The sequence below is a fragment of the Carya illinoinensis genome, chromosome 16 (genome assembly GCF_018687715.1).
Source record: "Carya illinoinensis cultivar Pawnee chromosome 16, C.illinoinensisPawnee_v1, whole genome shotgun sequence".
Lineage (NCBI taxonomy): Eukaryota > Viridiplantae > Streptophyta > Magnoliopsida > Fagales > Juglandaceae > Carya > Carya illinoinensis.
This window is the reverse complement of record NC_056767.1, coordinates 7726692-7742780: the sequence shown is the minus strand read 5'-3', so window position 1 is coordinate 7742780 and position 16089 is coordinate 7726692. Positions and strand designations below refer to the sequence as shown.

Genomic DNA, 16089 nt, shown 5'->3' with positions numbered 1-16089 from the left:
TCTAAATTAAACCTAAATATCACCTAAATCTTTATCTTTTATCGGAAAAAGAGAAGACACGATTGACTATTGGTTGATGTTAACAACACAAATCATAAACATGTGGAGAAATTGGAAGGTGTGGAAAATAATTGGCCGTGAGACTCGCTGGCTGGATTTGATGTGCACCATGGACGCACGCCTCTTTTGATTGTGCGAGTGACACGAGTAAGACATGTACATCTAACAAGGTGCTCCTTTTTTCTTTTTAATTCGTTATTTATAAAGGATGACAATACAAAAACTAGGAGATAAGGGGACCCCTACAATCAACGAAATACAATAATTAGAAAAGTTCCGATACAAATAAAACAAAAATAAATTGGGATATGATGGTACCCTCCTTCTTCGTCTAAGATACAAAAGGTTTTCATTGTGCACGATTTTGATTAAGAAGTGTTATAGTTATAAAGAAATTATATAAATATAAACTTATAAATTAATATATTTTTATATGATTTATTGTAATTATTTTATTATAAATATAATTTTATAATATGTCGTATTATATCAAATTACATCATTTTATAAATTTCTTTTTTTTTCAATTTTTTATATATAAAATATTTTACATTTTGTTAACAATTGAGTTGTCGTGTGTCTTCCGCTATGCTCGCTAATGAATTAAAAGCTCGTCATAGGAATTGGTGGTATACCACATATTAAGTAAAGTGATCGGTGATTGTAGTTTTCAATTGATCTCATGTTGTTGATTAAAGAATTATAGAACTCCCAATAAATAAATAAATAAATAATGATAGTTATAGTCATGAGTATGCAAGCGTTACGCAATCATTTTAAAAAAAGTAGATAAATACGAGATCTACGTAAAAAAAATTAATTTTTTAATAATAGACCATACTCTTTTTTAAGCAACTGCATTGCATTTGTGTATGCTATGACTATATGTAATATTACTCATAAAAGAAAGAGGAGAATAAATTGAGCTCTACATCCTTTGATAGTGACAAATAAAGTTCACGCACACCTATAGTGGTATGTGTAGGCCATGCGTCAATGATCTTGAACATGAGAGATGGGAAAAGGTGGCGAGTAAGACCGAAGAGTGGAGGAGCATTGTGGACCTGAGTTGGGGATCTCTTGGGTGGTAGGAAAGAAAGAGTGAGAAGGTGGGCAAAGGTTAGATTGGGTTAGTGGTTATCAACTAAAGTGGTCATGGGTGATGAGGGAATTCCTTCTTCCTTCACCCAATGAGGGAATGAGAACTTAGCTCGAGCAAGGAGTTTGATGAGAAAGAGAGAAGCCTTCATGAAGACAAATTGATTTTATTAGTATCCAATTGATTCCAAGGAACCATTATTCATGACCCTCTATACTCAATCTAAGAATTATAATTTGGATATGTTATAAAACTGAATAGAAGTAACAAATGATTGAAAGATTGTAAAAGAGAAGTAGAAAGATTGAGATATTGCAATATATTTGACTCTTCAAAAGCTCAATATTATTTACTTTTCTTTCTTTCTTGTGTATCACAAACGATCCTCGAGGCATCTTTTTATAGGCAACTCCATGATGGTTTGTTGTGTCAACAAACTTATAGTTTGTTGTGCTGACCAAATCACATGTACAACAAATACAATAAGAGGTATTCTACATGGTCATCCACCAAATGTATATATTTACATCACTCCCCCTTAGATGACTATACACAAAGAACATGACTCATTAAAATATTGCCAAGGAAAAATTAAATGGGAAAAAAATCAATGACAAATGAAAAAGAATACAGTATTGTTGTGTTCCTTATAATACTTTTAAGATTGCCTCATTAAAATCTTACCAAGGAAAATCTAGTAGGATAAAATCTTAACAAAGGAAAAATAGTACAATCTGTTTGATTATTTTCTCCCCCTCAAATATATGTAGAGTTTCAATATCTTTATAGTGAAATGTTATTGCGTTAATGCATCTCAATATTGTTTACCAACTCTTTAAATGATGCAATTGGTAATGTTTTGGTGAACAGATTCACTATATCAATTCAAGATCGTTTTAATATTAAATTCACTACTCTTCTAGAGTTGTGCTTTTCTAGAGTTCCTATATATAACATAGTTTTGGCGAAATATTCATTGTTCTTCTAGAACCGTTTAAGCCAGGCAAGCACCGTAGAATATTCATTGTTCTTCTGGAGCTATTTAGGCTAGACAAGCGTTGTAGAACTATGAGGCTAACTCTCTTGTCTCTTGTAAAGATATTCAAATTTGTCTATTGGAGACGTTGTGTCAATAGAGACACTATGAAGATTTTAAAAAACTCTAGATTTCTATTTAACTTATCATCATTTCTCATCAGAAACTCATGAGAGAAGGATATTCGAAAGAGAAGAAATTATCACATTACTTCTTGATCTTGCATTTGTTTATCCATAACAATAATATGGCTGGAAAATTTTCTTTTGTCAACGTTCCATATTTGAATCAAGAACCATTCATGCCTCAGCCTCCCATTACTCTCCTGAGGCTATTAATCTTATGATAGGAGTAAAAATGCATTTTTCTAGAAAGACTGATTCGGATGTTATTGCAGAATCAAGATTTCTTAGTGTTGAATATACTGCATCTATTATGACCATGTCTCGGAGGTTATTAGCGACAATGAATGAGGTTGACCAAATAAATAATCAAGTATCTAAGTTGCATTAGAAGCTCTCTGTGAAGAACCGTAAGAACAAGAAACTAAAGCAAGAGAATAAGGGGTTAAAACAGTTGGCAGAATTGTATGCCCGTGATTTTCAACCACGTATAAAGGATCTGGAATGATAGGGGGCTCAAATACAAGATCAGCAGTGGCAAATATCTGAAAAGGTTTAATGTCTTAAAGAGTAGGGATAAGCTGATTGAGTTGAATTATTGCATTTTTAATGCTTTTGGAACTAATATATATTAATTCTTTCATTACTTTATCATTGGTTTTATATGGAAAAATGAATAAATCAAAGTTGTGATTTTAATTGATTAAAAGTATGAATTTCTGCTCTAGTTTTATCAACTGCCAATTAATATGGGTTATGGTACATTTCGCTCGAGCGGCGGCTTCTGGCCGCTCGAGCGAAGTCAGGCAGGTTCAAACCCTCGACTTCCGCTCGACAGTGGGCTCGAGCGAGGTGCGGGAGAAGAGATCGTTCGAGCAGAGGCATTTGGCCGCTCGAGCGAATACAGGCAGAGTCGAACGCTCGATGTTTGCTCGACAGGCCGCTCGAGCGAACTTAGGCAGAGTCGAATGCTCGATGTTCGCTCGACAGGCCGCTCGAGCGAACTTAAGCAAAGTTGAACGCTCGATGTTCGCTCGATACTCCGCTCGAGCGAATATCGCATTTTTACAGATCAGGGTTCATTCCGCCGTCAGAGTATATATATGTTTTTTTTACATCTTAGGACGACTCTTGGGCTGGAAAACTCAGTTTTTGAGTAGAGAAACACTTAGAATTCATTTTTCCTTTGATTTTCGTTCAGATTCGAAGAGGAGGATTCATTCAATCGATCATTCACGCAGCTACACATTTTCCACTGGATCATTCACTCACACTGCAGCAGATTGAAGAACTCCTTGAGGGGTCCAATTGCCACTACAGCTCAGCCTCCTCCACCGCTTCGAATATTCATCTCTATTCAACTGGCTTGATCTTTTCAATTCCCTACTTGCTATTTCATTTCAGTTTTGAGTTTCTGAATTATTTTAGAGAATTTTGATTTAGACGTTTGAGAAATTTATTTGTTATTCATTCAATTCATGTTATTTATTTTTATCGTTTCGTTAAACTTTCATTTTAGTAGTGATTACAATTACGGTGGTTAATTTGAGAATTTGTGATTTGAACATGATGATGAACCCTAGAACATTGATTTTGGGGCTTTTCAATTTCAGTACATGTTTTGTCAATTACTTCTTAATTTAGTTTTATCAATTTCTGAGTTTAATCTATTAGTCCTTTACATTCCGATCTGATAATCAAAATCCAAAAATATGAATCTAGTCCAAGACTAGTGTCATCTCCCATCCATTGCACATACCATCATTTTATTTTCTCTTTGTGAAATTTTTCACCTTTTTCAACGAGTTTGATTTCTAAGTAACTTTCCCTGAGGAGACGATCTAGGAATTTATTCCTAATTATTACACGACATCCTCCTGCACTTGGGATAGCTTTAGTGCTACTCATTTTTGAGTGAGTCATAAGCCACATTTAATTTTGCCAAACTAGTAAATAATTGCAGGCTATCTGTATTTAGCGTATCTTGTATCAAGATATGTAATTTTGTTTTGTTTTCATGATTTTCTTTATAAAATGAGTATTCAGCTCATTTTTATTCGCATCACATCTTTTTCATTTTTCTATAATTAGTCTACATTTTTACTCTGCAATTTCTTTTATAATGACTCAACAATCTTCTCGTGATCAATATATGAGGTATTCTTCACTTCGGTCATCAGTTGTTTCTACATCTGCCATAGGTGCTATAATGCAACAAAAAAATGATCTGACTAATAAGTCAAATAATGATATTATCTACGAGCTTGTGAGTCTCAGTATCTGATACTCATAAGCCATTGTCACCTTTTTTCGGCAACTACAATCCATAACTCGTGAGATTGACAAACTCAACGAGAAAATTTATATTCTTCAGCGGCTTCTTTAGGAGTCCAACATGAAAGTAAGAGAATAAGAATTTAAAATCTTTACTTGACTCTTCTTTTCGATTACCTACTCTTTTAGAAAATGAAGGCATAAAAATCTATAAAGAAAAAAAATCATTTAAAAAATAAGGTAAAGAGCTTCAAATTTCTGTAATTTTGTTTCAATATAATAAAATATTATTTCACAAATATTTACATTGTGTTTCTATCTTCTGGTAGATGTTCTGTGTGCTCCCTTCTATTTCTCTTTTAATAATACACATTTCTTACAAAATTGTAAAATAGATTTGAAATATTAATTGCATTTAAGAAATGGTATTTCAGGACTAATAATTTCATTCATCTCCTCCTCCAAATTGAAATGGTTTCTCATTTAGATTTCAAATATGTGCAGTTTTTATAACCTCTTTTAGGGTTTCAATGACACTTAAATCATTTATATGTACTGCAATAAAAGTTAATCCAAATATTGAAAATATATAAACAAACTGGATTATTCTCAAACAGTTTGTTCTACATGCATTTGGATTGCTTTAGATCATATAAGGATTTTTAAAACTTGATAGAATAAATACTTCGAGGCTATATGCTTTATGCATTTCATATCTAGTGATCCATATAAATATGCAATTAATCATGCATACCCAAACTCTCTATAACTATCAAGCTAGTAAAAATTTCAATATAATTTCATCAACTTCAAGAGCATATTAATATATAGTTTCTGTGAGAAACCAATTTATAATTTATATATCACATTTTTATTTTCTTTGTATAAATACCCATTGATATTTAACAAGCATCACATCTTAGGTGTTTGGATTACAGGTCCATATATATCACATTTTACTAGTGATATCAATTTTACAGGAATTGTTTCTTTTTATTTTGGTCAATATTTCTACGTCAGTATTTTTCAACGATTTCTTTGTTTATTTTTCATTATCACTTTTAGTGATATCAAATGAAAATATATTGTCGACAACAATTTGTATTTCTATCAAATAATTCTTTCGTGTTTACATAATATCTCGGGAACTCATTATTTTAGGTACCTTTTCCTCTTCAGGATGATTACTCTTCAGGAGTCTTATCTTCAAGGGATTTTATTCTGGGAGAATTTTGTACAAAAAGTTGGATGGATCTTGTAGTTTTTATTGCATGTTGTGTGGGTACAGCCTCTTCTGGAGTACCAATTTATTTTCTTTGTGCTTTTCTCTTTCAGGGTATTTTATCCTTTGTATCAATAGGTCTCTCATGCTTTCAGGCGTGTCTTATATTCATTTTACTACTAAATTTCTTAATCGTCCTACAAAGACTTTAAACATCGCTGGGATATTAGCAGCTAAAATATGAAACATTTTTATCTTCTTGCATCCATCAATTAATGTATAATGAATGATCATCTAAACTTTCGATTTACATAAATTTATATGATAATCAAGATAACGTCAAATTATTTCATCTGATTTATTTTGGTGCTTCAAGCAATTTTTCTTACCCTCATAGTGGAAATACTTTATAGTAAAAGAGTCTTTTGGTTCTTTAATGGATGTTCATATGAAAATTATTCAACTTATCATAATTGATTTCAGATGATCAAATTAATCATGAAAAATCATAAAATTATTTTGAATCATAGCACTTCTGATACATCACAATATTTGATTCAATAGTTGTATAATATAATTATGAAGAGAAAATTGGCAATTTTTTCAATATGAGTTTCTGGCCAGAGATCTGAGATCTGAAAACTATTACAACTGACTAGAGTCTAGTGTTGATAACGTATTATAAAATCAAAGAGAAGTATGGAGATTGAGAAATTGCAATATACTTAGCTTTTTTAGAGCTCAATATCATTCATTTATCTTTCTTTTCTTTCTTATGTATCACAAATAATTCTCAAGACATCCTTTTATAAACAACTTCATGGTAGTTTGTTGTGTTAACCAAGTCACATGCACAACAAACTATCACATGCACAATAATTTATTATGCCAACCAAATTACATATACAACAAATTCAATAAGATATAGTCTACATGGTCATCTATCAAATGTATATATTTACAGTAGGATAGAAATTTTCTTTTTTTAATATAGAGGATGGGGGATTTGAACCTGGTTCTTTTATTTAGAGACCAGCCTTATATCATCTAGTTCAAAAGAAGTTGGCATAATTTGATAGACTTGAAAAAAAAGAAGTTCAATATTGTAATTGGGGCCTATAATTATAAATTTAAAGAGTTTTTCTGTCATAAATAATGTAAGATTGTATTTACTATTCTCGAACTCCATCTATGAAATAGGCCAATAGTTTCCTCATTGATAACATAGGGTGTTATTAAAAAATAATTAATACTTGACCAATGAAACTTTTTTTTCCTAATAGGTAATTTTTACGTTTCCTATAAAGAAATATTTTAATCGTAAAAATATTTTATAAAAATAAATAACAATACAAATTGATATGACTTAATTTAATACATTAGATTGTAAAATTAATTTTATTCAAATTATATCATATTAATTTATATATTAATTTTTATGATGCTAGCAATTATTTTTCTATTAAGTACAAATCTAAGAAAAAAAAAAACCGTTTTCTACATATAAAAAAATTCATAACATCGCTAAAAAAATAATTTCTTAATTATTAAAAAAATAAAAATAAAAATCCGAACACTACTTTAGAACCCAAATTTGGGTCCAAAGTATTTCTTAAAAAAAAAAAAAATACTTTGGAAGACGAGGTGGGACTGCATATGTTGTTCCATCCAATCAGGGATTGTGTGAAACCCAAAGCTCCATGAAATGATGGCCTAAATCTTTGAAACGAAGAGATGCCCAGTTTTGGAAATTCATTCATGAATGTGAACACTTTTTGTGGACAATTTCACTCTTTACTTACCCAAACAGTACAGTACACTGTCTTTCTTCACGCCACGAAAACGATGTTTTTTTGTCTGTTGCAAGGATGGCCTTAGCCAACAAGCAAAGCCCCCCCCCCCCCCCCCCCCCCCACATCATCGTCCTCATCTTCTTTCTTTAAATTATCCAACGTGATTTTTATTATTATTATTTTGACCAAAAAAAATATTCTTGAGTTTGATAATTCAAAGGTGGATGAAACATATAAGATAATTAATATTTTGACCATAAAATATTTATGAGTTTGTTGAATCAAAGCTGTAGTTTTACTCCGAAATCACTCGTCAATAGTATAATTAAAAGAGCCGTATTGCACGAAAATTTCTTCCTAGAAGGCTAAATGCCTTTTTTTCACATATATATATATTTTATTTTTAAATATTTATTTTTAAAAAATCACAACAACATTTAAAAATATTTCCTTAATTATTATATATAAAAAAATTATATCTAAATTTATTATCAGTCTGGATCTTCAAGAGACAAAATATGAAATTATTAATTATAAAAAATAATAATTTCTCATTTCTAAATAACGTATGGTATCAACTATACTCAATCTATATAAAAATACTAAAAAAGACTAAAAAATGAAGTCCGTTGATTTATGGAAGTTTGAGAGGAAATTTAGGATGAAATTTTCTACTGTCTTGAAATTGTCATGTTGTTTCTTTTCTCTTTTCAAAGCTAATGTTGTCATTACATTATCCATTTTTTCCTAGGGATAATCTCGTCCACGTCAAGTCAGGTCAAGTTTTCCAACTCCAAGATCGCCGAATTCAACTACCATGCTTTTAAGAAGAGTTGAATGATGGCGAAATAAAATGGAAGAATCACGAATTGTTCTAAATGTTTATTTTTTTAAATAAGTTACGTGAAAATTTGAGATTTTTTTTTTAAATAATATTATATACAGTCGTAAAGTATGTAAATTATTGAGAAGTTTTATATGATTTAAAAATAAACTCATCTTAATTTTTATAAAAAGTTACCATACTTCTCTTATTAGGCATTTTAAGTAAAAAAATGAATATTTTTATATGATATCAAAGTCAGGCTAATTTATGACCGATAATAGATTCCTGTGATCTACTCACAATAATGATATATTGAACTACAGGCCCACACGTGAGAGGGTATATTGACAAATCTCACACGGTTTAGGAACAAACTTATCATGGACTTTATAAAAAATTATCACAATCCTCCTATTAAGTTTTTTAAGGAGAGAAATAAATGTCTATACGACTGTTGTACAGTCATTTTGAAAAAAAAAATATTACTATTAAAAAAAATTAATTTATTTTCATATAAATTTTGTATTTTTTTTAAATGATTATACGGTATATGCGTACTCACGACTGTAATTATCATTTCACTTTTTTTTTCTCAAGTTTTTCTACTTTTAGGTTTTTAACTTCTATAATTGTTTTTTTTTTATCTCTCCGATTATTTTTTAATTTCATAATATAATTTTTTATTATTTAAACTATTGAGACCAATTAGAACGATTCTTTTATTTAAAAATTAACATTCTAATTTCTTTTTTAAAGTAATGATATATGTATAATTTTTTATATAATTATATTTCAAATTGAGAGTATTTATATAAAATTATATTATTTTTATAAATTATAACTTATCCCAAATTTAAAACAGAATTATGAAAATGTTTGTGTATATATATATATATATATTTTAAAAATTTTCTTTGGAAATCTTATCATTTAAAAAATAAATATAGAATAAACTGAATCCTATTTTATATTGAATAAATATATATTATTGATTATTAAATTCAAATAAAATAAAAGATAGACCTCTTGCTACCATTCAACTGATGTTCGAGTCTGTGATGAATGATGACCACGAGCAGGGCATTAGGCATTTTTGTCAAATAGATCCGACTGCGCAAATTGTGGGTCGTTGCTCCTGCAGTCGTAGGCGGCAAGATCCGGCCGTTTGTCCTGTCTGGTTCCTTATTTTCACGTGCAAGAAAATAAGCGCCGTCAGTTTTTCATGGACAAAAATGTCCTCTTGAGCTGTCTTCTTTTAGTTTTTTGTTTTTTTTTTTTCGAAATTACATTTTGTTTCACCTACCCAAAAATCTACCCACAAACACTTTTCACACGATTCATACGGGATCGAAAAAGGTGTATTTAGGCGTTGAGAGTAACTCAACCATTTTTAATATATTTTATTATTATTTATTATTTTATTATAATTTAATTTTTATTTTTTATTGTTATTTTTTATTTTTTATTAACATTTAATATTTTATTATTACTTTTGACATACTTTTTTATTACTATTTATAATATATCTCAACATTTTTTAACACAAACCAGACCTTAAATGACATATGACTTCGTTTGGATAGTAAAAATATTTCATCTTATTATTATATTTTTAAAAAAATTATAAAAAATATAATAAATCATTTAATTTTTTTAAATCTTAAAAAAATAATAATATTAAAAATAATATTCTAATAATATTTTATTCAACTTTTAACTTTTATCCAAAACTATCTCATCTCATCTAACTGTCCAAACCGCACCTAAGTTTTATGCAATGTTTTTAGAAAAAAAAAAAAAAGTGGATTTAATCGTAAAGAAAATGACAACACGAACGAAAGGCTACAGAAGTTCAAAACAAGACCAGAGTAGTTGGCTGTTGTGTTCATCGCTCCTCCGCAACCCATTTTCGCAACTCATTTCCAACCCCATTCACGTTCATCTCCCTCATTCACGCTCATTGTTCCTTCATCTCCAAAACACTAATTTTCGCGACCCATTTCTGACGCCATTCACCGTCCGCTATTAACAAACAAAATGCACCATCAACATAGGCTTACACCTTCGAGCCATGATTCACCATCAACAGAGGATTTGAAGTTCAACCACTTGGGTTATAATAGAGACCCAGGAATTCCCATTCGCCTCCCTTCCATGTGAATTTCCCATTTACCTTACTCCTATGTGATTGAAAAATCAAGCGGCTGAGCCTAGGTTTTTCCACATAGATCCTTTCGTGTGCAATCCAATCCCTACACCAAGTCCCCTACATCCATCACTTTTTCCCTTCTCTAATTGATATAAAAAATGATAAGTTTACAACTATTTTACTATTAGTTTACAACTCTATATATAATATATGGTAGTTTTGTAATATTAAAATTTATTTTTAATTGAGTGATATAATTTTATCAATTATTTAAAAGTGATTTATAAAATAGTTGTAGAAGAATTATAAGTGAATCATTTCTCGATTGACATTGCTTTGCACTATGCACTATAAGTTACAAAATTGTCTATCAACATCTAAAACACAAATTTTTTATAATTTGTATGATTGATTAAGATTTTGATTCTTTTTTATAATAAGGTTTTGATTAACTAAGGATAAATTATTTTAATCCTCAGTTAAGTTACAATAATAATTTGGATGTAAAATTTGTTTTTCTTTTTTAACAATGGGGAGATGAGAGAATTTATTTCAAAATATGAACATAAGAACACATTACCATCATTTGTAAAATGGAAAATAAACAAATTTGAAAGATGAAGTGATTGATTGGAATGAAAGTAAAAGAAAAATAAATAAAAAAATAATAATTTTTTAATAATAATCCTATATGTACGTACTATGTACGTGACATTCCTCAAAGTAAAATACACAGATACGTTAAAATCCGTTACATCACGTTAAAATCCGGGTTTTTGTTAAAAAAAAAAAAAAGGCAACCCAACGACGTCCTATCCGAAAATTAACAAAATACGATTGACGATCAGGATTATCCCACATCGCGAAATCTGGTTGGCTGGACGTCACATCAAACTCGTCCTACCCTCTAGCAATTGGTCCACGTCTCCTCGCCTACCGGCCAATTATTATTAATATAATAATTATATAATATATTCTGTATTTTATAAATAAAGGGCAGGGCCTGCGCTTAGGACCACTACCAGTGTCTGAAAACAGCAAGGGACGGAGAGGTGAGACACTTGGCGAAACTACAGAAATCGTAAAAAAAAATAATAGTAATAGTAATGATTTCTATAAATTATATATTATCTAAAAATATATTTTAAATGATTTATCTTGTTTTTTAAATTCGGATTTTCCAAGAATTTTTATGAGCTTCATGAATCATCACAGTTGCTCGACGTTTGTAGTTTCGTATTCTTGTAGTTATTTGAAGTTATGTGGTTTGAAATAGTCTTGGATGTTTTGCAGTGATTTCAGACAATTGGTTTTGGATTCTCTGTGTCTCTCTTTTCCAGTGGTTTAATTTTGCTTATGATTTGGTGATTTGAGCATCACTGGGTGTGTCAGTCGGTTGAAACCTCTTTCAGATGATGTGCGTTGTTTGAACCGAATCCTTCTCAGTGTCGGGATTGAATATTTTCTTTCCAAGTCTATATAGGATTGCCAGGGGTGAATCGGTTTAGCTTGCTCTGAGTACTGTGTTTCATTCAGGTTTTTGGCAAACAAATGGCGAACAATTTCCACTTTAGGAACTTCGGGACAGACCCACCAGGTGAGCCTAACGGAAACGGAAGGCCGCCGGAAAACTTTCCGTTAACGCGGCAGCAGTCGATCTACTCGTTGACCTTCGACGAGTTGCAGAACACCATGGGGGGCAGCATAGGGAAGGACTTTGGTTCCATGAACATGGACGAGCTACTCAAGAACATTTGGAGCGCCGAGGAGACCCAAACCACGGCCAACTTCTCCGCAGGTACCGCACCAGAAGGTACCGGAGGCCCACCTGCTGGCGCTGGGCACTTACAGAGGCAGGGTTCGCTGACGCTACCCAGGACGCTGAGCCAGAAGACCGTGGACCAGGTGTGGAGAGATATATCCAAGGAATATGTGACTGGAAATGGAAGCTCCAGTGTGCCGCAGAGGCAGCAGACTTTAGGGGAGATGACTTTGGAGGAGTTCCTGTTCAGAGCTGGGGTTGTGAGAGAGGACACCCAACTGGGTGCCAGGCCTAGTACCCCAGGATTCTTTGGCAATAGTGGTTTAGGAATTGGGTTTCAGCAGACTGGTGTGGTTACGGGGTTGATGGGAAATCGGATTCCAGAGGGTAGTGATAATCAATTTTCTATTCAGTCTTCGAATTTGCCACTGAATGTGAATGGTGTCAGATCGGATCAGATGCAGTTGTCGCGGCCTCAGCAGCAGCAGCCCCAGATTTTTCCTAAGCCGGTTACGGTGGCCTATGCAACAAATCAGATGCCTCAGCTGGGCAGTCCAGGAATGAGGGCAGGAATTGTGGGGATAAACGATCAAAGTTTGAGTAGTGGGTTGGTTCAGGGTGGAGGGATGGGAACTGTTGGGTTAGGAGCCGGACCTCTTAGTGCTGCGACGGGGTCACCGGCGAACCAGCTGTCATCAGATGGGATTGGGAAGAGTAACGGGGATACGTCGTCTGTGTCACCGGTTCCTTATATGTTTAATGGTGGTTTAAGGGGGAGGAGGTCTAATGGGGCTGTGGAGAAGGTGGTTGAAAGGAGGCAGAGGAGAATGATTAAGAATAGGGAGTCAGCTGCGAGGTCTCGAGCTCGAAAGCAGGTGACTTTTTGTTTGATGTGTTCATTTTCTTCTGCTTTTTTTACGCATATGGGTTTCAGGACTCAGGTAAAATGAGTGCGTGAACTTGGATGCAGTTATAAGTACCAAAATATTAGTAAAATTTTTTTTCTTTTATTTTTTCTTTTCTGTAGTTCTATACAGAACACTGTCCCATGTCACTTCAAAGGAATATAACGTTTCTCATCCTCTCGTTGCTACATAGTTTTTCTTAGCCGTTGAGTTTTTCCTTTCATCTTTTATTAACTTCTTGTATCCAAAACCTCTATCAAAGATTGTGCAGCAGAATGGTAATGTGATAGCGCCCTGATATAACCAGTGATAAAAGTTCTGATAACTAACGGTCATGTGCAATAATAAAGATCAAGTTTATCCCAAGGTAATAATGGTCACCCGCGTCCTTAATGCTGTTAGAAAAATAACATATAGGGAAAAGGAAACCTAATGATATTGTGGTATTGAATCTGTGTAATTCTTGCGAATAACTCTAATGTTGTCTATTGTGCTTCTTCTAGGCTTATACCATGGAATTGGAAGCTGAAGTTGCAAAGTTAAAGGAGGAGAATGAAGAATTGAGGAAAAAACAGGTAGTTTCAGTTCTAGGAGATACAATTGCGGTGAAAGTGATGTAGACACACATGAATCTGTTAGCTGCACTAAACATGCATTCTTGCCTTCTTGGTGTAAATTCTCATTGAGTGTCCTTTGATTGCTGCAGGAAGAACTTACGGAAATGCAAAAGAATCAGGTACTTCGTGATTTTCTTTATTTTCCTTCACCCACCATGATTGAAAAGATATAAATCTATGCTGGCTAATTGGGAAAATCACAATCATTCTAGGGTCATTACAAATCTCCCGTGACCAATCAATGATGAAATTGTGCCATTCATTTTTCCGTTTGTGAATAGAGTCAATTTGTATGATTAATGTTAGACTGAGAAAACTATGTTTTGCATAAGCCAATAAACTTTTCCTGACCATGACTGCCATCTCTAGATAATGATCAAGAAGTATGAATAGGATAATTGGACTGTGGAAGTTCAAAATCACCAAGGAAAATACAGATTGTAGAGTGCACCCCTCTCGATATGTTTTTACTGATTAGCCATGTATATCTCCCATACAATCTGTTTACTTGTGCAGTTGGGCCTTTTTAGGATGAAACCTACGAGAAGGGAAAGATAAAAGATGAAAAAGCTTCAAGTTGGCTGTTGGGAGACTTTGCTATTTTAAAATAGTTCATAGGAAGATTAAATTTCTGTTCAAAGAAGCCAGGATTCACACATTCCCTCAAGTAGATAGGGAAGTCTGACGTGCTAATTCAATGTTGTTCATTATTTGCTAGAGAAATGGGGGTTTTCTCACTACTTTTGCCAGACAATGGGTGAAGCATTTGGGTTCCCTTCCTCGTTTCTGGTTTTTAGGCATTCATTGGCAGAGAAAATAAAAGATAAACCATGAAGCAGGAAAACACTAGAGGATGAATTGTGGAGACTTCCCTTTGATTTAGTACCATATTCATTGACCTCCTTGCTGATAAAATATTTTTTCTTCGAAGAGGCAGAAATGATGCTGATAACTCAAATTTACCAACAAATGATTGTTTCTCATTTTTCTTGGTTGCTCAAGAGTCTTTGCGTCAGTCTGATATCATCTGCTTGAGGACATTTACCTTCCCATGGCAAATCACAATGATTTTTCCCAAATAATTAGGTTTTCATAACTAATACCATTATCTCTAGGGTTTCTTTTGGCCCTTTGTTCCATCCTTGTGGCACTTCCAGCTCCAAATAAATTGCTACTCTGCAGCCACTAGTCTTGGTGCTCATTATGGAACCATCTCTAACAACTTACTTTCATGTATCATATTTATGTGCGACAGTTGCTCATGCAACATGAATTATAAGGTCAATTAATTCCAGCAGCCTGCCACATTACATCAAAACCTTTTCAAATTACAAGAAAGCTGGGCCAAGTTTTCAGTTGTTATTTTATTCTGTCTTCTTTGGAAGATTATTAACTGCATGACATAACTGTTTTATTGAAAATCTACTGGATTTCAGTGTATAAAACATATTGTCAAGACACACAGTCACAAGAATATCTCTCCCTGTTTATCCACATTAATAATGACATAGCCACTTAAAGGATTTTTAATTGATTGATTGCAAAAAAAATATGACTATGAAATTTTTTGAAGTTCAATTTTGGATTTTGGTAATATTGCAGGTTATGGAGATCATGAATCTCCAACGAGGAGTTAAGAAACAATGCTTGAGAAGAACACAGACAGGTCCATGGTAAAGTGCAAGAATACAATTGTCAATTATGGTTAAACATTATGTACGGAAGGTGGCTTGTACATATTAAAGGCGAATATGTGTTCTGTAAATTGAGAATATGAGGGTTTTGGTGTGCTAGATAAACCTTCCCATATCTTCTTCCTTTGCTTTTCTTCTAAACATGAGTAGGTATAGGAAAGTAGCAATCTATGTACAGAGTTATGCTATATAGTTTGCTCGTATCTTATTCCCTTATTGTGTGATGTGGCATTGCTTGTTAACCATTCATTTTTTTTTCGAAAAACAAGAGCTGATCTGAGGGTTGCGGATGGCGGATAGCGTTATATCAGCACAATGGATTGGTCAATGATCATTGGACATTCTTTTTGTATTCCGTAAGTTTAGTAAGGGTAAGATCAGACCATCCTGGATTTGCTGTATTTAACTTTGAGTTATCTGCAAATGCCCCAATTTTAGTTGATATGTTATTTTTTACTTCAAATGGTGCTACTAGACATTCGGAATACCGGTCATCTAGCTGATTTTAGTAGCTAGTTGGTTCTGAGCAA

General features: G+C 32.7%; 1 protein-coding gene across 4 annotated transcripts; it reads left to right on the top strand.

Moving 5' to 3' along the window:
* Nucleotides 1–11577: 11577 nt before the first annotated feature.
* On the top strand, nt 11578–15783 carry LOC122299363 (ABSCISIC ACID-INSENSITIVE 5-like protein 5). 4 transcript variants are annotated; one of them, XM_043109598.1, is made up of 5 exons: nt 11578–11633; nt 12118–13218; nt 13752–13823; nt 13955–13984; nt 15468–15783. In XM_043109598.1, exons 2-5 carry the CDS (start codon nt 12133–12135, stop codon nt 15540–15542), a joined length of 1263 nt encoding a protein of 420 aa, XP_042965532.1. In that variant the 5' UTR covers nt 11578–11633; nt 12118–12132; the 3' UTR covers nt 15543–15783. The 4 variants fall into 4 exon arrangements, 3 of the variants coding, with proteins under 3 accessions (XP_042965532.1, XP_042965531.1, XP_042965530.1); XM_043109597.1 differs by having other exon boundaries at nt 11586–11633; nt 11875–13218; XR_006239671.1 differs by lacking the exon at nt 11578–11633 and adding an exon at nt 14382–14622 and having other exon boundaries at nt 11728–13218.
* Nucleotides 15784–16089: the final 306 nt, after the last annotated feature.